This window comes from Clavelina lepadiformis, chromosome 5, assembly GCF_947623445.1.
Source record: "Clavelina lepadiformis chromosome 5, kaClaLepa1.1, whole genome shotgun sequence".
Taxonomy (NCBI): domain Eukaryota; kingdom Metazoa; phylum Chordata; class Ascidiacea; order Aplousobranchia; family Clavelinidae; genus Clavelina; species Clavelina lepadiformis.
The window spans coordinates 6,549,903-6,570,988 of NC_135244.1; the positions used below are offsets into that span (position 1 = coordinate 6,549,903).

At 34.8% G+C, this 21,086-nt stretch overlaps 3 protein-coding genes across 5 annotated transcripts; 2 read left to right on the plus strand and 1 right to left on the minus strand.

The window, feature by feature from the left end:
* Positions 1–293: 293 nt before the first annotated feature.
* Positions 294–3,112, plus strand: LOC143461037 (uncharacterized). Its single transcript, XM_076958780.1, has 7 exons — positions 294–455; positions 701–876; positions 1,016–1,106; positions 1,507–1,754; positions 1,939–2,098; positions 2,367–2,543; positions 2,699–3,112. Exons 1-7 carry the CDS (start codon positions 390–392, stop codon positions 2,825–2,827), a joined length of 1,047 nt encoding a protein of 348 aa, XP_076814895.1. The 5' UTR covers positions 294–389; the 3' UTR covers positions 2,828–3,112.
* Positions 3,113–9,598: 6,486 nt separating this feature from the next.
* On the plus strand, positions 9,599–19,314 carry LOC143460118 (uncharacterized). Of its 3 annotated transcripts, none has more exons than XM_076957517.1 (18): positions 9,599–9,693; positions 9,856–9,991; positions 10,199–10,259; positions 13,294–13,351; positions 13,486–13,512; positions 13,602–13,735; positions 13,875–13,966; positions 14,041–14,198; positions 15,521–15,607; positions 15,759–15,810; positions 15,905–15,955; positions 16,046–16,203; positions 17,514–17,633; positions 17,773–17,870; positions 18,440–18,555; positions 18,644–18,708; positions 18,882–19,013; positions 19,079–19,314. In XM_076957517.1, exons 1-18 carry the CDS (start codon positions 9,658–9,660, stop codon positions 19,148–19,150), a joined length of 1,653 nt encoding a protein of 550 aa, XP_076813632.1. In that variant the 5' UTR covers positions 9,599–9,657; the 3' UTR covers positions 19,151–19,314. The 3 variants fall into 3 exon arrangements, with proteins under 3 accessions (XP_076813632.1, XP_076813631.1, XP_076813630.1); XM_076957516.1 differs by having other exon boundaries at positions 16,049–16,203; positions 18,440–18,564; XM_076957515.1 differs by having other exon boundaries at positions 18,440–18,564; positions 19,079–19,220.
* A 1-nt stretch (position 19,315) lies between these two features.
* LOC143460121 (phytanoyl-CoA dioxygenase domain-containing protein 1-like) lies at positions 19,316–21,080 on the minus strand. The gene is made up of 6 exons (XM_076957520.1): positions 20,940–21,080; positions 20,700–20,825; positions 20,386–20,538; positions 20,023–20,238; positions 19,678–19,857; positions 19,316–19,537 (listed from the first exon to the last, which is right to left on the minus strand). Exons 1-6 carry the CDS (start codon positions 21,015–21,017, stop codon positions 19,508–19,510), a joined length of 783 nt encoding a protein of 260 aa, XP_076813635.1. The 5' UTR covers positions 21,018–21,080; the 3' UTR covers positions 19,316–19,507.
* Between the last annotated feature and the right edge of the window lie 6 nt (positions 21,081–21,086).

Sequence of the window (21,086 nt, forward strand, 5' to 3'; positions counted from 1 at the left end):
AGATGGAGTCACACCTGATCACAATCATCTCTTACTAGCCATGAATAATTTAGGTTTGACCAGCATGGAAAAATGTTTGTTTAACATCATGGTTTAAAAGAGTAAACGAGACAAGAACTTTTAGATTGTTTGTGCCTTACGTAACAGGCTCTACCATAGGGTAGATATTTAGTTCTTATATTGGTCAATACAGTATGTGATTTCAGTAAGTCACCGTCATTATGGGGAGAAGGCGTTCTGTTACGACTTTCTAAACTCTTTCCCTGGGGCGATGAATATTCAATACTTTGTCGCGTAGTAACTCGTGGTGCTGGGCATTAGATAGAGATATCGATATTAGCTGGTAGCAGAACAAAGGGTATTGCAAAAAGTTAATCAAAATTCTGAAGATGAGGGAGTCAGCAAAGAACTTTATAAACGTATTTCTGGTTGCTGCTTTGCTTTCGTTCTCTGTTGTGAGTTCAAACTTCTAACTTTATGTTGAGCAAATTGGTGAAGTTTTAAGTCATATGACTTGTTTTCATACAAAACGATAAATTGCATGTTTAATCTTTGTGCTCATATCAGATTTACCTATATTGTGATTTGGAGTAGCTGTAACTCTACTAAGCTGTGACATTGTCTTATAGTAATCATATATTTATAATAACAAAGTTAATAACAAATATCTTGCAATATTCATTATTAATTCCATGCATAGGCTAAACAGGCCAGGAAAAGTCAGAATATGGAACCAGTAGATGTAAAACAATGGGGTCTCCCCGAAGACAAGAAATATGTTTCTGTGCGTGAAATAAACACAGCTAATTTTAAATCAAAAGTTCTTGAATCCGATGACGCATGGATAGTTGTCTTGTATAGAAACAAACTCAGCAAGTGAGTGTCAACACAGAATATTTAAACTTCTCTGTTGATAACATCATTGTGTTCCCACTACAGTAGCCTATAGTATAATAAAATTTAGTGCATTAAGTATTGTTATACATACCATATCAAAATTAGCTGCGAAATTTAGGAAATGGAAACAACATGCAGAAGAGCTACTTGGAAGTATTTGGTACGGCAAAATAAACGTCGACGAGGAACAAGAATTGGCAAAGAAATTGGTCAATAGTAAAATTTTTAATATTAAACTAATAAGTTAGTTTCTATATTGCCTTAATATCTCTTGTGCAAATTAGTGTCAAATCTACATGGTAGCATATACGAAGACGATTATACATTACTTGCTGTATATCTATTCTATAACAAATATACAGAAAAGTAGACTATCATCACTAAAATATGTTAAATACCTGAATGATTTCATCAAAAGAACATTAGCTTATGCGTGAACAGATATTATTTCAATATTATAATTTTGAGAGTGACTATTTCACCATAAGTAGGTCACGCAGCCTGTTGTTAAAGATAGGCGGTTAGGCTAGATACGTTGAATGGGCTGTATTCGTGTAACACGTTTAAATACATTAATATGTGTGTTAACTGCTTACATACTTTTTCCAGGCCGGTGATTTGAAAGAAACTGAGTTAAAGGAAGGCACTGCTCTTGTATTTCCATTTGGAAAGTCAAAGACTGGAAACGTAAAGAAAACGGGAAAGTGGCCCCAAAAAGCAAATGAACCACATATAGCTGAAGAAATGGCAAAAGGAACTATTCCAGATCGAATGAGGCGACTGACTTTTACACCTGGCAATATGAACGCATTCCAAGACTGGATTGTAACCTCCTATTATAAAGACAGGCCACCCCGGTAAGTTTTTCGAAAAAAAATGACATCGGCTATGCTATACAATCTTGTGCCAAAATCAAATTGCCTCACCGCACGCTGCAGATTTTTATCTATCAAGTTTAGCTACAATTGCGATTTGACGTTTAACACATTTTACATGCAATGATTACCATCTTGTCCTATAGAAACTTATCTATCATTATAGCTTTCCGATTCTATGTATCACGGACAAACGCGAACCCATTGTACCTACGCTCTTCTTAGTCTTATCACATTATTTTGCTGACTTCTTTTCATTTGCTCTGATGAGAAAAAGCTATGTTCAAAATATGAGATCTCACTTTAAGGAAGTTCCAGTGCCAAAGGTCAGAATACGCTTTTGCTAATCTGGTGCTAAACTAAACCTAGCGTATATATGTAATTTTAGGCATGCATTCATAGAAAAAATATATCATACTACTTAGCAAGCGATAGTAGGCATCAGTTATTAGCTAATGGCAGTTTTTTCCAAACTTTGTAAATTGGAGACGCACATTTGTTTTTTACGTTTATTATTACTTTTATTTGAATGCACATTTATTTGTATCTGCACAAAATGCCCTTGATTGCATTAAGAAAAGAGTATATTCCCAGACTTATCCGCATTATTTACTCCTCCTCGGTAAAGAACCAACGGGAGATGATATGTATACAGAAAAACTTATGATGTCATTTGACATCATTCCTTTTATAAATGACAAATATGGGAAACCGGGTCACTTTTCTTCAGTCGTAAAATATTTGTTTACGGCTAACGGCGATTTTCGAAAGGTAAGTAAGTTTGTAAATGTTTTGATCATGATGAAATACCTTGTTATAGATGTAGCTTTTAGTTACTTGAATATGATCTTATTGATAAATAGCTTGCTTCCAAACACTTTTTATTAGAAGGTATTTCCGCAAATGAAGGTATTGTAATATAATAGGAATTGCCTGGTCGCTCTTCAAACGAACACCGAGACATAACTCAGATGACCTACGCAAGAAATCGTATTGTTGACCGCATTAAAACGGTTTCAAAAGTTTACAAAAGCAAAGAAAAAGATGAGTTGTAACCACCCACGCCTGACGTGTCAAAGGAATTTCATTTGCTTGTGAATTTCTGGCCCAATAATTTGACTCTAAAACACGTTGTCATATCTAGCTCTGTTGAAAAACAATGTTAACATTCTTTTGCCGATCAATTGACCTACAATTAGTTTTAGAACAATTGCAAATGTTGTCGCAAAGCATTTGGGCAAAGGCCAGAGTTCTGTTGTCGGTGTTTTCACTGTTTAGTTATAATCTTGTACCCCACATTAAACTGGGTCGTGACATGTAAACAAGACCATTTTTACAAATTTACGGGTGGTGGTATAGTCTATAATCTATATAAAGAATAAGAACTTTTGCACTCTACGACAAAATGCAAAGTATTAGGTTAAAAGCAGTTTACGACTGGCAGAATTAAATATGGTAAACTTTGCAGTATGAAATAAAAGTTAAGAAGAAAAAAACAAAGGAACAAACAACAAGAGTTTTGTTAAGTTTTTTTTTGCGTGGCCACCGAAGCAGCCAACGAGCTACACTGCGGAAAGCCACTTCAGCCAACAAAATGAAATTTCGAGCCAAAAAAGCAGCATCAGCAAATTTAAACACTTACTAGCAGACTTAAAATGGAGATGGTCTTTTGCTAATATATGGGCTTCAATAACTTTCGGCTCTCAGTCTCCGACGGTTGTGTTACGGCAGATTGGTTGGCATTAGAGCAACTTCAGCCGAAAAGTGTAACATTGGAAACAGCATACTTAATGTACATAATAATACTTCGTTTGTAAATAAACTTTTGTGTAATGTATGACATGCCTTTTTAAATTTATTTGTATATAATGTGATGTATATTTAAAGCTTGATCCACAGAGATACTTCTAAAGAGCGTAGTTATATCTTAAGTTTGTTTTCGTCAGCTCGCTCTCCTGCTGGGTTAAATTGAACAAAAATAAAGACCTGGTGTCAGTGGTGTGAAATCTCTGTGTGGATCCAGCCTTGTATAGTCAAGCCAAATTGCGTATATCTTCGGCCACCACAAAGTTTCACAAACATGCAACCCGCATGTAGGCTAATGTGAATGTAGTATATTGTTTTGTAATTGAGAATAATTGAATAAACATTTCAAAAATATAATTGAAAAAGTGGACCTAGTAATAGTAAATTACTAAGCAGTTAGTTCTGTGCTTATGTTTTTGCATGTAAAATTACCACAACCTAAACATTAGCCTATATAAAAAAAATATCACTTAAAATGTGACAATAGTTTTTACTATAATAGGCTGAAACAACATTTTTTATTCTAACTTTTTTTAGGGTTGTAACCAAGTCATTTTTTCTGACTCGAATCGTTTTGAAATCGAGTCACATCGAGTCAATTTAAGGCATGATTCGACTCGAATCGAGTCGGTTTCAACTGCCCTCAATTTCTAAGATCACAGTATATAGCTCGAATTAAAAAGGTTAATATATAACGTCATGAATGTCTACAAACCATTCTGGTTGATACGTTTTACAGGGAGTTGTAAGTTTTTAGAAAAATATCGGTTCTTATTTCCTAAATTTTCTTTCTTGCCCACTTACGTGGGGTAAAGCTCATTGTTGGTAAGGCAGTAATTTTTTCAGAGTTATGTTTGCAATAATGTTAATTCAATAACAAACAGAAACTGTGTTCTATACTGACCAAAATAAAAAAAATTACAGCATGTTTTCACATTTATTTGTGAATGAAGTTCATGTGCTTAATTTTTCATGTTTTGTACGAAAAATTCGTGACTTTTTTGCCCTCTTTATTTTGCCCCATCTTTTCGATCTCAATGGCGGTTATTGCCGATCTCTGCCGCGTTGGGCCGGTGCAAGAGATGCATTGGGCGGGAAATGCCAGGAGCTAATGCGCACAGAAAAAGTGACAAAGCTTAAAAGGTGAATGAAAATACTGATTGTATTACTTTGCTCATCACTGATAACATCTAGCACGGCTGCACGGGTACTAAATGCAAAAACAAAAATAGAAAAAACAACCAAAACTTAAAAGATTTATATTCAAAACAAGGTTATCTAAGTTTTTTACTAAATCTCTCTTCATTTTACTTAAAGTTGTACGGTAGTCGAAAACATATTAAGGGTAACTATTTCATCGTGAGTTGGACACGCAGCCTGTTGTTAAAGATGGCGGATAGATGGGAACATAGTCAATACATTTATGTCAGACACGTAGCTGGGAATTAACGGGTCAAGGGGGACAAATTAAAGGTTAAATTTTGGCAAAAATCTACATTTTGTGAATATTTTTACATTATGCGTCAGTTTATTTTTGCTCATTTGTGATCAGAAGTGGGCAGTCGGTACTTTAAAAGCACTGTTGGTTACGGTACCAGTACTTGGCAAAAATAGTACCGACGGTTCCGGTATTCGGTACTATTTAAAAAATGTAGTTCGGTACTTTGTCGGTACCGGAACTATTTTTGTAAAAGATACTGCAGCAAGTGCAATGTTTGCAGCTATTATGTTCACGGTAAAAGTTTTTCGAGGTCAAAACATATGTGATGTTACTCGATTGAAATTTTACTTGTCATTTCTAGATTAATAAAGATTAACAAATGCTAAAATTGGTATTAAGGATTAATTAACAGGTATTTTTGAAAAAATAATTGTTAAAATTTTTAAATAATCACATGAAAAATACCGAGTACCGGGACCGACTGAAATTTCTTGAAAAAAGTAATTCGGTACAGAGATTCGGTACTTTTTTTCAAAAGTCCCGTCGGTACCGGTATCGTTATTGAAAAAGTACCGCGTTACAGTAATTCGGTACTATAATACCGCGGTACTGCCCACCTATGTTTGTGACACAATGTAGCTGGCAATTAGCTCTATCCACAAGTAACCTACAGAACCTACAGACATAAATAGACGAACGCCTGTGACCTGTAAATGGTATTTTGTTTGCCAGTATAGCCTACATGCATTCGCAAAAGTTACAATATCATGCTAATCAGGCACTGAATAGGCGCAAGTTTTCTGCTGAGTCAAATCCTTTATTATGTGACAAAGGGGGATCAATATTTGGCAGGGGGTTGGCGGTTACTATTTTTTGTCAGTAACTACCAAATTATGGAAAATTAATATATTGTTATCTGACTCTTAAGAACGATTAGAAAGTTGCGACTTCTGTCTAGGAACTCCTAAACTTCAGTTGAATAGCTTATATGAATTTCAAGCACTGAGAATCTGATTAATATTGATTTTAATATTCTTCATTATTACTTCAAACAAACACTAAAAAATTACAACAATGTTATTATTATATAAGAAGGATTTTAAGAATTAATTAGCAATCAAAGCGCAACAGTCTACATTTCAGATTGATTAAGGTATAGTTTACTTAGTCATTACGATTGATATCTATCATTCATTGAACTTTAAAACTCTTAGGCTGAACACTGGAGAACTATTACTAGACAAAACAAAAACCAATCTGATCTCAGACTAATATTAATAAAAACATAGCATGCAACGATACATTTATACCCTGAAGGAGATAAGAAAGAAACAGAAATTCGACTTGAGGCGCAATGCGCTTATCAATAACAGGAAATGATTTGGACCTTGAGACTTGACGTATTACAGGTCAGGTGATAATTTCGATTAGAAATTTTCAATAAAGGAAACTATATGTCAATCACCATTGTCTATTTTTTATCTTAACAAAGCTGTTAATTACAAGGTCAATCGTGCAAATAAACAAGTTTACTAATAAAGTTGTCAATCACACAGGGGTTATTTCGAATTCGGCGAAGTCATAATGTCATGTAATTAACATGTTTACAAAATAGGATGACAAGTATGGGGTTATCAAAATGCAATAAGTTCAAAAGTGCAAGGCAGAAGGCACGTTTACGGACCTGATTGTCAATCAATTATACTTCGATGAGTCTGCAATTATACCGTGAACTGAGATTGAACTTATGGTAAGTATGACGTTATGTAATAGCGCGGTAAATATCAGAATATAATTATAACAACACAACTTGGAAGACAATGAAAACAGTGTCTTCCAGGGTCACTATTTGGCACTACACCGGCTCTGGGTGATACACGCTAGCGCCCGATCGAAAAGTGTGGCAGTTTTCGACGAGAAATCGGCCGTTTTTTCAAGTTAAATTTTTTCTGGAGAAACTATGCATGGTATCTATTCAAAATATAAACTAACTTTGAACAACTGCTCTTTCTCAAAATTGAAAACGCTTACAAAAGTCAAAACAGAACTCTGCATTGCAAAAGATAGATGAAATATCCAAGTGTCATCAAAAAATATCACGTGGTTTAAATCTTACTTCAAGCGTTTTTAGTAAAGAAAAGATTTTGTTTAGAACTTTAAGTATTTCCGGTTTACTGTTTCTTCTTTAGATGTTACCAATTTTTATTATTTTGTTTGGAAATTTAAAATTTGTACTAGATCGGATCTGTACAGAAATTTTACGCCTTCCAAGGTTTTGCGTATTTTGACTTTGTGCAGATTTATTCTGTGAGAAAAAGTGCTTTCAATTTTTAGCGGGAATGTACAGTGAATAAGACGACAATCGCTTCATTGTATTGTAGTTTAGTGTGATGTTTATTTTACGCCATTAACTGTGCGGAGCAAAAGATAGGATGCTACCGGTTGTAGTTATAGCACAATAAAACACATGCTCATGAACAATTAACGAGCAGGAAAAAGTGGCGAAGCCCAAGGGCTCAAAACATGGAAGATAGCAATTGTGCCTACTATATAAGATTCTTGGTTGTTGCTAGGTTGTACGATTGTTCGTTTATCAGACTCCGTTGATATGCGTGTTCGTTAACCACCGATAGACTAGTTGAGCATCACAGTACAATAACCGAACTGGCAATGTTCTTGAATGTAGTTATATTATTGATTCACAACGAAACGTTTACTGCTTTCAGAGCACACAACAGAGATGCATTCGATATAACTGCAAACACCGGACTGAATGTAGAGAAACAACGCACTGTTCGTGGGGAACGACGGTTAACGTAATTCGTTTCTAGTAATAGAAATGGGACGCGTACACTAAACACGGCCAAAATATAGCACGTTTGTTAGTAAACACACGATATAGAACAATATTGACATTATAATATCATCAGATCTACACAAATTATGACAATTAGCACGCAATAATTCTGCTATAAGATGGTAGGTTAGCATGGTCACCAAACCCACCAACTATGGTTCCTTAGTTTAACATCGTTTTTGATTAAAAGTTGAAGCAAAGTAAAAGTAGCCTATTCTAGGCCTTAAGGCCTAGTAGTTTGCAGCACAGTAGAACACGCTTTTCTGGTGATCACATCGTGGGGGAAACCTTTAAAGCTGTTGTTAAGCCAGGCTTAAGTTTTTAAGCTAATATTTGAGATACCGGTAATAAAGAACCTGTTTTTTTGCAAAACTTGCTAGGCCTAGTTATGCTTATGCAGACTGCAGTACTTCTAGGCCTAGCTTAGGTTAGTATGGACTGTTTTACAAAGTTTGCAGGTCAAACTGCAGTGTTTAGCATATAAGCGCCCTCGATACTTTTTTTTCCACGAGCTTTAGTTCAAACTGCAGAGTTTGGCATAGGCGCACTCAATGCTGCTTTTCATTAGTTCTGCACAAGACGTCTGTTATTTTGCACGTAGTGACTTGGACAGAACTTCTGTGCATTCAGTTTTCGGTCTACAGGATACATTGTATACTAGGCCCCAGCTACTCAAATTGTGACGTCATTTGGTTGTACACTTCTGCAGTAGAACCCAATTTTCAATTGATTGAAAGATCACAAACTGTGTGCATTGCTGTGCAATTGCACACCTAAGTGTACGCTTCCACTGCATCTAGGCGGTTTTGTGCACCACAATTATCAGTTTTGGTTGTTTGGCGCATCCAAGATCTTGCTAGAAACGACCACACTTTGCAGTACAGGCTTCAGTGGTGCACTTTAGTTGTGTAATTTTGCACTCAATGAATTGTAATAATAAAGTTATTATTTTTTATAAATTGATTAAGTTATATTTTAATTTTTACATTTATATCTTTTCATTATATTTTAATACTTTTTGATTTAATAAATTTTTATGTATATTTTAATTATATTTTAATTTATAAATTTATTTATTATGCTAGGATATTTAAACTAATTTATCCTTGATTTAAAATTAGTGTTAATCAAAATAAGCACATGTCGGTTTAAAGCTGCGCATAGCTACATAAGCTAGAGGGATGTCATTTGAAATGCACCTTAAACTTTTTGTGCTACTAGCATATGTACCAAACGTGACCAAGTCATGAAACATGAGCCGCAAGTCAAATCGTTTCAAAGAAGTGATTGTAGTTAAGTCAAAAAAAACAAATAAAAAATGTGTGACGATTAGTACTTGCAAAAAGGCCCGCTCGCCAAAGACATGATTTCTCATTGAAAACTGCTTCCGGTCGGGTTTACGCACAAGATTTCATTAAAATTGCCATGTTTTCTTGTTTGGACAATATGGCGTTCATAATAAGTTTGTAGGTTAATTTGCTGAGTAATCTGTACTGTATTCCACAAACACTGACAATATGGCATTCATAATAAGTTTGTAGGTTAATTTGCTGAGTAATCTGTACTGTATTCCACTTTTCTACATTTACAATGCAAAAAGATTCTGTGCCATACGCTTCAGATTGTTATGGCTTAAACTGCGGTGGTGTAGGTGAGCAGCTAAATTGTAATTAATTTTTTGTAAGCTTCTGTATATACTTTAGCTGTGGTAGGTCGGAGTTAAAAGTTTTTAGTTATCATTGGATAAAAACTTTTGTATACAAAGAACCTAAGGGAAAACTATGGCCCAAGTTGCACAAAAACAAAAAGTTGTTGAGGTAAGGTGACTTACTCAGATAACATGATTTTAAATTATCTTTTAATGTATATTATAGTTTTACTGCAACCTATAACATTTTGTTATGGCTGCTGCATGCGTGTAGTGCATTAATTACCCATCATGCTTTGTTTAAAGACAAACTTTATTTTTTCATTTTTAGGCGGTTGAAAATGATACCCTTACGAAGGTTCAAAGTAAAGATTTTGTGAAGAAGATCCTTGCAATCAGCATTTCGAATATCACTTACCTACGAAATTTATTCCCGGAGTATGCCTATGCAGATCGTAAAATTGAAGGTATTTAATTGTGTTTGCGTAAATATCATAAATTCTATCCAGGTAATTGAGGTTGAATTTTAAAGATTTTATAATTAAATCCTTGGAGGTATTCAATTGTGTTTGAGTGAATAACATATATTCTACCAACTCTATTCTACTCAACCAAAGTAATTGAGGTTGATTTTAGTTTTCCATTTTAACAGCTATCTATCTCTTTTTTTAAAGAGCTCCAGCTCAAAATTTTAAAAGAACACACTCACAAAGGGGCAGGGGAAATAGTTCAATGGTAAGCTCAAATGCAATACTGCTTTATATTATGCAGTGTTGTGTTATTATGCAATAATGTGAAAGTTTTTAAAATAATTCTTACAAGCCCAAAATTGGCATTAAATAAATATTTGATTAAATAAGTTTATATTTAGATTTCATGACTGCAATCTATCAACAGTTGTCATCTTATGAAACTTTGCTTAGGTTGAGTTGTTGTGACATTAATCATCAATTATATATATAAATATATATACTATAAAGGTTTTGGCAATGCAATTCTAATGATAACTTGATCTAACATGATTTTGCTTGTTATACCGTACATGCCAGCCTATAGGCCCACTTTGTAGCGTGTTGAAATCATCACAAAAATTAGTGGTGCGTTTATACGCCAAGATTAAAATGTAACGTAAAAATTTTCATTCTGATCACATAAAATCATTACTGACTTACATATTTCCCTAATCACAGCTAAATAAACAACACATCACAACAGTTTTCAATTGCGGTTACGGTATCACACTTTCACCTTTCCACATAAATTCACTTGGCCGTTGTGGTCATGATTCTTTGCGAGTACAGCAAATGACTTTAATGTTTTTATTATTTACAAAACTGAACAATTATGCATACGTCAGTTCAAATTTGTTTAACAGCGTAATAAGAAAATAAATAGTCAGCTAAACAGGCAGTTTTGCAGGAAGTTATTTTTGCCGTTGATATTGCTTCCATTATAGGATGTCTTCTATTCAAAAACACAATGCATTGTTATGAAGTTGTAGGGTCGCGAAGGTCACATACAAAGACTTCATGGCCGAGGTGCAATTATTCTTTTGTGGTCAAAGGTCAAAATGTGGTATGGGTTTATATGGCGAGTATAGGCTGAAAGCAATATGCTGGACCCAGAAATCAGTAGTGGGTTTATACGCCGGATGGGCCTATATTATATGACAGGCACACTTATATTGAGTAATTTTGCTTGGCTTGATTTTTTCAAACTATCCCTACTCTTAACCAAATCGTCCTATTTGATGTGATTTAATTCAATTTAACAAATCAAACAATTTTAATTTAATTGTATACAATTTTGACAAACAAGTTTGTCAAATGGAACTAAAAATATTCTCAACCATGTGGAAAGAGTTCTAACTACTTACTAACATAGGAAAATTTTTGTGTAACATATAGTCAGTATGTAGACTAAAATGCTTTCATGTGAAATTATTAGTTGTAAATCAATGCTGCATTATGTAGTAGGGGTTAGACATTGCTTTAGGTAATTAAGTTCATCAGGAACCGTAGGTTACTAATATGCAAAACAATTGACTTAAACCTGATGTTCGCTTGAACTATTGAACAGTTTCCGTTCACGGTTTTCACCCATTCATACTTTTAAACCTAAGGTTCAATTTCAAGTGATTTTTCTGTTCAAAAGTTTTTCTGTTTTACATAAAGACAATGCCTTCCGCTCAAAATGTCTGAATGTCTTGTAGCAATTAAGCGATACGATGCATTAAATCTTAAATGCAAGTTTAACTCTCACTCATTCTTCTCATGGAAAATAGTCGAAAAAATAGTTTCTTTCAAATTTGAATGTGACTGCTGCTGCCGATCAGACCAAAAGCATTTATTTGCTAAATCACTGCAAGGCCACTATTGCCATTTTAAACGCTATAATGATAAATTGCTTGAATAAAATAAATGCTTAAATGATTAAGTCGACATCCAAAAATCAAAGAATATAAATATATATTTCAAAACAAACAACCTTACGTCCAAAACTTATATTCACCCTAAGCTTATGAAACTCTAATGTTTTGCAAATATGTTTATCTAAAAACTTTAAACTCAAAAGTTGAATTTTAGATTTAAGGCACTCTAGTTTCAAGTAACAATATAAAGCACGACTTCACTATATAGTAATTTTAGACTTACTAAGGCATAACTGAGCATAATTCCGTTGATGAGGCTTATGTATTAACGAATTTACAATCACAAACTTTTTGTATATAATTTACCACCAAACAAGACTCCTCGTTGTTGATTTGACTAGAATCATAAGGCACTTAGTTTAAAGAAATTTTTTTTGTAATTGTCACATTTTTTTTGAATTTGTAATATTTTATTGCAGCATTCTCAATCAAAATTTTGCAGTTCTACAGAATGTTTGCACCTCCAAAAATAATTTGTTCTCCTTAATTACAATAACAGCAAAGTTTGCTTAGAATAAAGAAAACATCCTCATGGCCTGTCAGTTTAGTCTATTCAACGATTCTCCTTGTCACTAGGCAAATTCTACAAAAAGGATTATAAATCGTTGCTGTGGTATAAGGTTAATTCAGTCGTTCTCAACCTTTCATGGTTTGTAGCCCCCTTACAGAGACCCTCAAATTCTGTGGCCCTCTACTCATCAATAAAAACTGTAGATTATTGATTGCAAAACACTTTTTACTTCACTACTGCGTGTGCAGTAGCCTTTGCATCGCTAATTTTGCTCAGAAAACAGAAAAATGTGAAAAACTTGTGTCCTGCTTTGCCTCATCTTCCACTACTACTACACAATAGCACACTAGTGAAGCATCTGCTTGTGGCCCCCGGTTGAAAAACCCTGGGTGAGACCTTGTTTATCTGGATCGCTTTGTTTCGTCGAAAAGTGTCGGTTTAGCGAGGTTTCCAGATTTATAAATTAACATGCATTAAGGTTACACTAAATTTTGACATTAAAAAGAACTGTATATGTTGAAGATGCATCTGCGTTGAAAGTAAATATTTCAAGTGAAAGAATTTGAAAATTGATCAACGACTGTGTCTTAACAAACATTAATGTGTAACAAATATGAAAAATGGATGTATGAATTTGTAACATTTGCTGTAATCTCGATTACTGGATGTACCGTATTTTCTATTGGCATATCTGTGTCTAAATTGCTGTGTCGGATCTGGATTAAAGGTTTAAAATACATGGGAAGAAATTTGTTTCTAGCAGTTTCATATTTCAGGTTTTTGGTTCGTATAAACAAAGTCTAATTGTATTTGTATGTATTGTGCAGGATGAAAGGAGTTTACGATGCCCTCGACCAGGAATATTTGAAGGCACTTATCTTTGCTGTATGTATATTGATTTCCATTGACAAATTTTCTGACAAATGTGTATTGATTTCCATTGACAAATTTTCTGTTTGTTAGAAATTAGAGTAATCACTATTAAACACTTGAAAAAAGCTTGTATTGTTTTATTTTAGGTATGTACTGATCCGGAAAATCCAGGTGTAAGTGTTCGGTACCATTTGTGTTGCAGGTTTTTTCTGGCTTCTATGAATATGTCGTGATCAGCTTATAAACCACTATGCTATTTTAGAGTGTGATTGAGAGTTACACATTTGCTTTTACCTACAATGATGGCGTGGTAGAGACAAGTTACACTGTGGGTTCAAAAGATTCCAAAAGTGCCAAAGTTCCAACGAAAGCGCAGACTAAAGATTCTGCAAGACAGTGAGTTTGTCATAATGCTTTTTGTCATAATGCTTATGCGGCCGAACTTCAAACAAAAACGCATTAAGCTAATTAGGCTAATCTTGTTAAAGCATTTGTTAATGTGTCACTTATTTTAATTTTTTACATGTTTTAACAGATTACTGCGAAATTTAGTAATATTAACCACCCAAATGAAACCATTGCCAAAAAATGTATTCATGACCACAAGGCTACTCTATTACGATGAAAGTAAGCTTGTTGAATCCATAATATTGCTTCATAATATGTTTATAAACTAAAATAGTTTGATCACTTACTTGCAGATACGCCACTGAATTATCAACCACCAGGCTTTGTCGGAGCAGCAGAAAACGAAACACTTGGATTTTGCATTGAAAACATTCGTATTAAGGCTGGTACTATAATCACTCCCCACAGTTGCATGAAGGTTCGCGTTCGGGCAGAAAAAGACCAGTTTGAGGTGATGTGTATTGGTTGTATATTCATTGTTTTGTACATTCATTAGTTATAATTATGAGATATGGCAGTGCTTCTCATCTCTGTGTTGCAATACCGAATTTGGTTACTGAGTGATTTTGGGGGTGTTCTATTAGAAATGGGGCAAGTCGAGTTGGAGGTTGCTTATTTCCATTATTTGGTTGAGTATTGCTTCATACTCAGGCATCACACATAGTAACTAATGCTATTTTATTTTGCACATCAATACCCACAGCCAGTTTATATTCTGATTGTATGAACAAAACATTAGCTGCATAAGGTCATGTAAGATACTCTAAGACAATTTGTCAAGTCACTTGTTGCTGCTTTGAATGACAACAGGTATTAGTTTAAGTTTTCAATATAGTCACTTAGTCAGTAGCGATTGTGTTATCATTACAGTTTACAAATGCATTGTGTCCCAAAAATAATATGCAGTAAGAAATAAACTGAAAACAGTAAAAGCAAATCAGTCATAGTCAAATACATAGATGGGTACATATAAGGCATTTCAAAACCAACTCAATTTAACTTGGGCCACTAGGGGCAATATTTTAGCATTTTGACCCAAGTGAATGTAATGTAAAGATTTCGTGTAAAATTTCTTTAATAACTTAAAAAACTAACGCTAGCTACCAAATTAATCGTTTCTATTCAAAAGCTTATTACAAGAAGCATCATTCTCAGTAAACTTGGTGCTGGCTGAGAAGTGGGAACTATGAAGTTCAGTCTTTTTTCATCACCATATGTTATGCACTTGAGTCACAATTTGTCACTAAATCTAAATTCAACAGTGAATCAAACTGCGGCTCAAATGCTTTATGTACATACTCGAAATGGAACTTGTTATTCCAGATCTCATTTATCAAAACTTCTCGCTGTCCGACACAAATCATTAAAAAAAAATTTCCTCCCATCTGTTTTATTGCGTTGTATCCTGTTTGATTATTCCGGAAACTTCACTTATCCAACACAATGCTCTGGACATAAAATGGTTCAGATTAACAAAATGTAGATAGTATGGATAGAAGCTTATAATTACCAAAGTGACTCAACACTCAAAGTGATGTTACATATCGGTGACAAAATGTAATGCCACCGCAGTCTAAATAATTGACGTCATGAATTAAATTTTGTCATCATACCGGAGTATACCAGATTTATTGAGTTATAGCTTTGACGGTAGTTATATTATTAGTAATATTTGATAGGTCATAGTTCTTTGATTGGTATTCCTGTTATTAATGGAAGTGACAAAACGTAGTTTTTGTGCATCTAATATTATTCAAACTTTTCTAACCTTAGAAAGATGAAAATGCTGAATTGAAGCAGACAAACTTAGAACTTGATGACTCACAGATGGACTGCCTCTCCCAAGCAACCAGCAACGTTGTATGATTCTTTTTTATTGGTTAATTATTCACGGATTGAAACATGCTTAATTGCTCATAAATACTTGTAAATTCTACTTTGTAATAGATTTGCTGAAAGAAACATGAAACATTTTGTACAACTGTAAACATTTATTTTATCAACTTTGCAGGATATCGATATTCCACTTGCAACTTTTCAAACTCAGTCAAAGACAAAACAAGGTATGAAATTACTGTTGTTAGTAAATATAACGAAATCTTTTGCTGAAGAAATGCAAGAACATGAAGTATAACTGAAGTAATTTTTCATTTTCAGTAACAGTTGATGATCAGACGTGGGACCAATCCTCGCAGAAAAACACACAAGGTAGTGCATCATACAGTCATATCAGTACCATGGTATGGATGCCTTAAACCTGTTTGTTTTGAGTACAGTTCCAGCTTTATTTTCATTAAGCAGAGTTAGGAGTTAGATGTCCATGTCTGGATGTAGAAAAGGATGGCCTTATGATAATGTGCTCCCACTGCAATCACTGGCAGCATGCCATTTGCTTCTGTCTGCCAGATAATGTCAAAGCTCCTAGAGTTCATATTTGTCATCTTTGTGCAGAGAAGGTCAGTATGTCGGCAGGAGGATCCTAAAACAGATTTTCAACCGCCTGTGTCCAAATATTTTTGTGTTCCAAATTATTTTAGAATAGAATATCAATGCTGTATTACAATTATACTCCACTTGAATGTCAACCAGTTCTATAAATCAGTGGTTTCAACGAGTCAACTCAACTTTTCCAATCTTTTAACTTTTGGTTTAATCACACATCCGATAACATTTTAGTGCTGTATAAGCTTTACCGGCTGAGTTTGTCGTATCTGATAAGCAACACATGAGTCTGAAAGCCAATTTCTAATAAAGGGTCCATCGAGACAAACAAGTTGAGAACCACTGCTGTATATCTGAATCAAACTTTTCTGTCCCCTAGAAGCATGCTAGTGAGCAGTCACTGCGTTTGTGTTAGCAATAGTTTGTTGGCTTTATATATTTTCATAATCTTGCAAACATGCTAAAAATTTATGTTTTTTCCTATCTAATCACCTCATACGCTGTTATTTATCTTATATTGCACAACATTTTTGCAACCTGTGTACACATCATCATATTAATGTATACTCTTGTTAGTCACAATTTGGTATTGGCTACCTTCACTGCTTTCCATAAGAAGCAAATTTCAATAAGAAAGTTTAAAACTGTCAGTCATTTGAAGCTTTGGTGTGTTGTTGAGTCTTAGTAAAACAGTATATAAAGATATGATCAATGTACAATGTACAATATGATCAAATGTATATCTCTAATTACATCTGATAGTTTAGACCAGGGATGTCCAACCTTTTATTATAGTGGGCCGCATTGTCACTTGAAATAATTGAATGGGCCGCAAAATCTATTAAATTTCAAGAAAAATGGGTACATAAAGTACATACTTTTGGAGTGAAAATGACTAGCGGGCCGCACAAAACTCTCAGGTGGGCCGCACTGTGGCCCGCGGGCCGCAGGTTGGACATCCCTGGTTTAGACTTTCTAGGCTGGTCACACATTTAGCAATTTAATAGTGAGAAAATAGACACTTAGGACCACTATAAAAGTCTTATATTGTATACTAAAACAGTCAGATTATTATGAAGAGAGGTAATAAAAAGTACTTTCACACATAACTTAATCAGATACTACTATGTTAGTAGTAAAACTACCTTACAGCATATTTTTTTCGTTTCACTTTAGCAACAGTCACCAACAAGGGCCTTTGGTTTGAAAAATTTACCGAGTGAAAACATTGAATAAGCATTTATTTAATTAGATTTGATATTGTGAAATTGACACCCTAATAAAAACTTTCGTTTCTTTTTTAATCTTTGTAAATTCAACTTAGGAAAACCTCGTCTGCACCGATCCTCGTCTTACAGGAATGTCAGTGGAGCGCCAGCAGGAGGTCTGTGGGTTGAGGCGGATATTACTACTCTGCTTTGATACTGAAGCTATCACCATTTCTGTAAGTATTAATGTAATGGTCGTTGCCGTTCAATTAAACACTCATTGCATTGATTTCGATTTAGTTATATCAACTTTTATAAAATCAACTGTAAAACATCCACTGCTGATCTATAATCATCTTAATCATCCAATTGCAGATGATTTGCACAAAGTTGTCCTGCAATAAGGTACTAGCTCAGAGAATATTGGGAAAATTAATTATGGATGGAGCTGTAAAAGTTGCAAAAGGCCACAGGTATCTCATAGCTATTTAGACATCACTTATTCTGGACAAGTTTGAAGGGTCATTTCTCATTACCTTAGTACCTTTACTAGAATTATCCAAATTCTGAAATAAAATTTGTAATTGTGCAATTTTTTTAATTTTCTTGAAACTGTTGTCTATCCTGAACTAAAGCCTAGATCATCTAACTTATCAACAAACACTACAGTAATTTTTGTATTGCTATGTTTTGTGTAGTGGCATTCTGGTGAAGGTATGCGTTGTGTCTGATATTATAAATACTAGGATGTTTTGTTATTTCACCCTTATTGAAATTAAAAACGTTTGGGCAAAAGCAAAAAGCTCTTTGCATCTCATGTGGACAAGTAACTATGAAGAGGTCAAATACATTTGAAGTAGTTAGTTTTTAAATATGATTAAATAGTTTTTTTGTGAAAGCAATTCAGTGTCCACAGCCATTATATATTACTTTTGCAACTAAGGCATGTTTAATGTTTATTCTGTGTTGCTGCTGTAGTCAGAATCAAAGTCTGAATAAAGAGAATTGATCAAGCTTTCTAGTTTTTGTTGTTTTGTTATAGACAGAACAAATTAATAGATAAAAAAGGATTAAAAACGGTGTTCTATCGTGAGGTTGAACACGTTTGTAAGAATCTTGCAAGACAAAGAGGTGAAGACGTCATCGACAGTGGATCAGGTATACATGGTAAAAACAATGCTCGAAGACACAACTCAATATCTATAATTTTAAGTTAAAACAAATAAATACAAAAAATCATGTGCAGAAAATCTTCCACTTGAAGAAAAATGTTTTTTCCAGTCTAATCCTTTGCACTCATTAAACGAACAGGTTTGTGATCTGACAGGCATATAGGTACTTTTACATTGTGTGAAAGACAGCACTTTATGTTGTTTTGTGTGGATTTTGACGAGAACAAGGAAGTTACTTTATGAAAGTTTTTGTCTTCGATTTTGAAGAGCAAAACTTACAACTTTCAGCGACTAAAATTGTTTTCTTCATAGACGCATGACACAGACATGGAAGTTGACTCTAAAGAGCAAGGTCGAAAACGTCCAAACTCATCTCTTAGTGACGAAAATATTCCAGGTCTTCCTGAAAGCCAGTCCTCTCTGGACGCATTTCAATGCGATAGGGTAGGTTTTACCTAATTACTTGAACTGTTCCTGGCAACGTTGAAGGTTTTTTTTGTTATCTTTAGTCGAGCAATGGTCGACGTTCATCCAAACGCAAGAAGATGTCAAAATATCCAACAGTGTTTAATCGAATGTAACCAAATGGTCATAGATGGGCACGTAATCCTAGATACCTGTCTTACTCCCCACTACAACACAGTGTTCATACAGTTCTTCAAAGTTGTTAATATTTGTTTTTCGCAATTTTTGTTTTAGTTTTTTTTGCAGTTATTTCTTATTTTTGTACTGATCGATTTTTGTATTAGCACCTTTATTAAAATTTGATAATTAATACATTTTGACAGAAATTAGAAATTCTAAGCCAGTATATGAACTGCAAGAAATTCCATTGGACGCAGCCTGCATAACGAAAAACCATTGAACTGAACTGAAAAGAATTGAAAATATTAGAAAAAGAACTGAACATATTACAAGACACAACAGACTGGCTCGTATCAATCTTCCTTCAAAATGTCTTGCACACCCTACAACATTAAAAAAATACGATTTTAAGGAGGTTTTTAGGTGGTGAACTGCATTCCGTACAATGCAAGGAAAAGCCTTCATATTGATACACACAGATTGTATTCTTTTAATCTATAGGTAGAAAAACTTAAGCAATTACTTTGTCTTTCCCGTGGTCGTATCCATGGTTTCTTTCCCAAGTCACCATTAGGCCAGGTCTATAATTTACGATGAACGCTCTTCTTTGTTTATCAGTGCTGTTTCCGCGAGTGTAGTGAATAGTTCTGCCGTGATGCAAGGTACAAGAGCCAGCACGTATCGGTGAAGCAATCATTTCGCTCTAAGAAAAGAGACGACGTTTATCTTAATAGCTCGCACAGAGCACCGCTAATTGCCAAAACCGGGATTTAGGATGTAATGTGTAGAGTTGCGTAGTTCGCTGCTCCATAATATTTATATGACATAGTTACGGCTTAACACGCTCTTGTTAGTGCCAAGAAATTACCTCGTCCCCATCGCAGCACAAGACGTGGTGACCTTCTCTTGCTTGCCGATGCGGGCGTAGTTCCTTGTTATGAGAACCTGGTACAAACCACATGCAGCCGTTGTCAACCGTCGCATTGTCCATCGCTACCCAGACCGTCACCGCGCGCTTGTCAGGCATATCACACCAATACGACTCGTCTTGGTGCATTGGGGTAACGGTATCGGTGAGAGGTGCCTTCAGTTGCAGCGTAATCGATTAAAATCGGTGTACTATGTATTCATTGTATTGCCTTTCACAAGCTATGTTCGTGCTACTGTATATATGTTACAATGTGAGATTCGTCTCACGCAGTCCTAAGAATAACATTTTAACAAATTTTACCTTTGATATGAGCATGTCAAAGTCAAATGTCATATCATCGCCGAGAATTATTTTTGCGATCTTCGCGGCTCTCTCGTGAAGTTTCCCTTCTTGCAGATTTTCGACGTAGCTTGACGGCCACATTATTTGGCAGATATTCTCCTGCTTGCTTACCTGCAGATGCAAAAATGCGGGAGCTTTTCATCATGGTTGTACGGTAACGGGCCAAGTAATTGTTTATGTATAAACCAAATAATTACACCAAGCTCAAGTATTTCTTCGGCGAGTATTAAAAGACTACAAGCAAATCGCATGTTGCGTACAAGTTATCTCACTTTGCGATCAACATGATTTCCTAGGTCGTGTCGATGGGACTTTGCATTAATTTCACCTGATAGCAACTTGTCGTAAATGCGCTCGTAACCTATGATTTCTTCATGGCTCAGCAGACCTTCCACAACCTTATTCGCAACAAACAGAAGTTAGCTCTCTAGCACAGTCTAGTATCTGTCTGTACACTAAGTTCAGTTCAAATAACCTTTTTTATGCTTAATTTCTGTCGTGAGTAGACTCACCAAGTACCCCTGTTGATCAAAATTTTCTTTCCATTCTGCGTGGTTCTGTTGAGCTAACCAAGCATCGACGTCGTTCATTGTAGCAGATCGCTAAATTTCAACTGTTACAAATCCAGCAACTTCGCCTGAAGCTAAGTACGCGAGCAA

What these genes read in the sequence shown, in the direction of transcription:
- LOC143460118 (XM_076957515.1), top strand. Translation starts at nt 9,658, where the DNA reads ATGGCCCAAGTTGCACAAAAACAAAAAGTTGTTGAG. An exon ending in CTCGCAGAAAAACACACAAG is followed by an intron (nt 15,956 to 16,045) that starts GTAGTGCATCAT and finishes ATTTTCATTAAG; the next exon opens with CAGAGTTAGGAGTTAGATGT. An exon ending in CTGAAGCTATCACCATTTCT is followed by an intron (nt 17,634 to 17,772) that starts GTAAGTATTAAT and finishes ATCCAATTGCAG; the next exon opens with ATGATTTGCACAAAGTTGTC.
- LOC143461037 (XM_076958780.1), top strand. Translation starts at nt 390, where the DNA reads ATGAGGGAGTCAGCAAAGAACTTTATAAACGTATTTCTGGTTGCTGCT. An exon ending in TATAGAAACAAACTCAGCAA is followed by an intron (nt 877 to 1,015) that starts GTGAGTGTCAAC and finishes TGCGAAATTTAG; the next exon opens with GAAATGGAAACAACATGCAG. An exon ending in AGGAAGTTCCAGTGCCAAAG is followed by an intron (nt 2,099 to 2,366) that starts GTCAGAATACGC and finishes GTATATTCCCAG; the next exon opens with ACTTATCCGCATTATTTACT.
- LOC143460121 (XM_076957520.1), bottom strand. Translation starts at nt 21,017, where the DNA reads ATGAACGACGTCGATGCTTGGTTAGCTCAACAGAACCACGCAGAATGG. An exon ending in TTGATCAACAGGGGTACTTG is followed by an intron (nt 20,826 to 20,939) that starts GTGAGTCTACTC and finishes GTTGCGAATAAG; the next exon opens with GTTGTGGAAGGTCTGCTGAG. An exon ending in TTGACATGCTCATATCAAAG is followed by an intron (nt 20,239 to 20,385) that starts GTAAAATTTGTT and finishes CTGCAACTGAAG; the next exon opens with GCACCTCTCACCGATACCGT.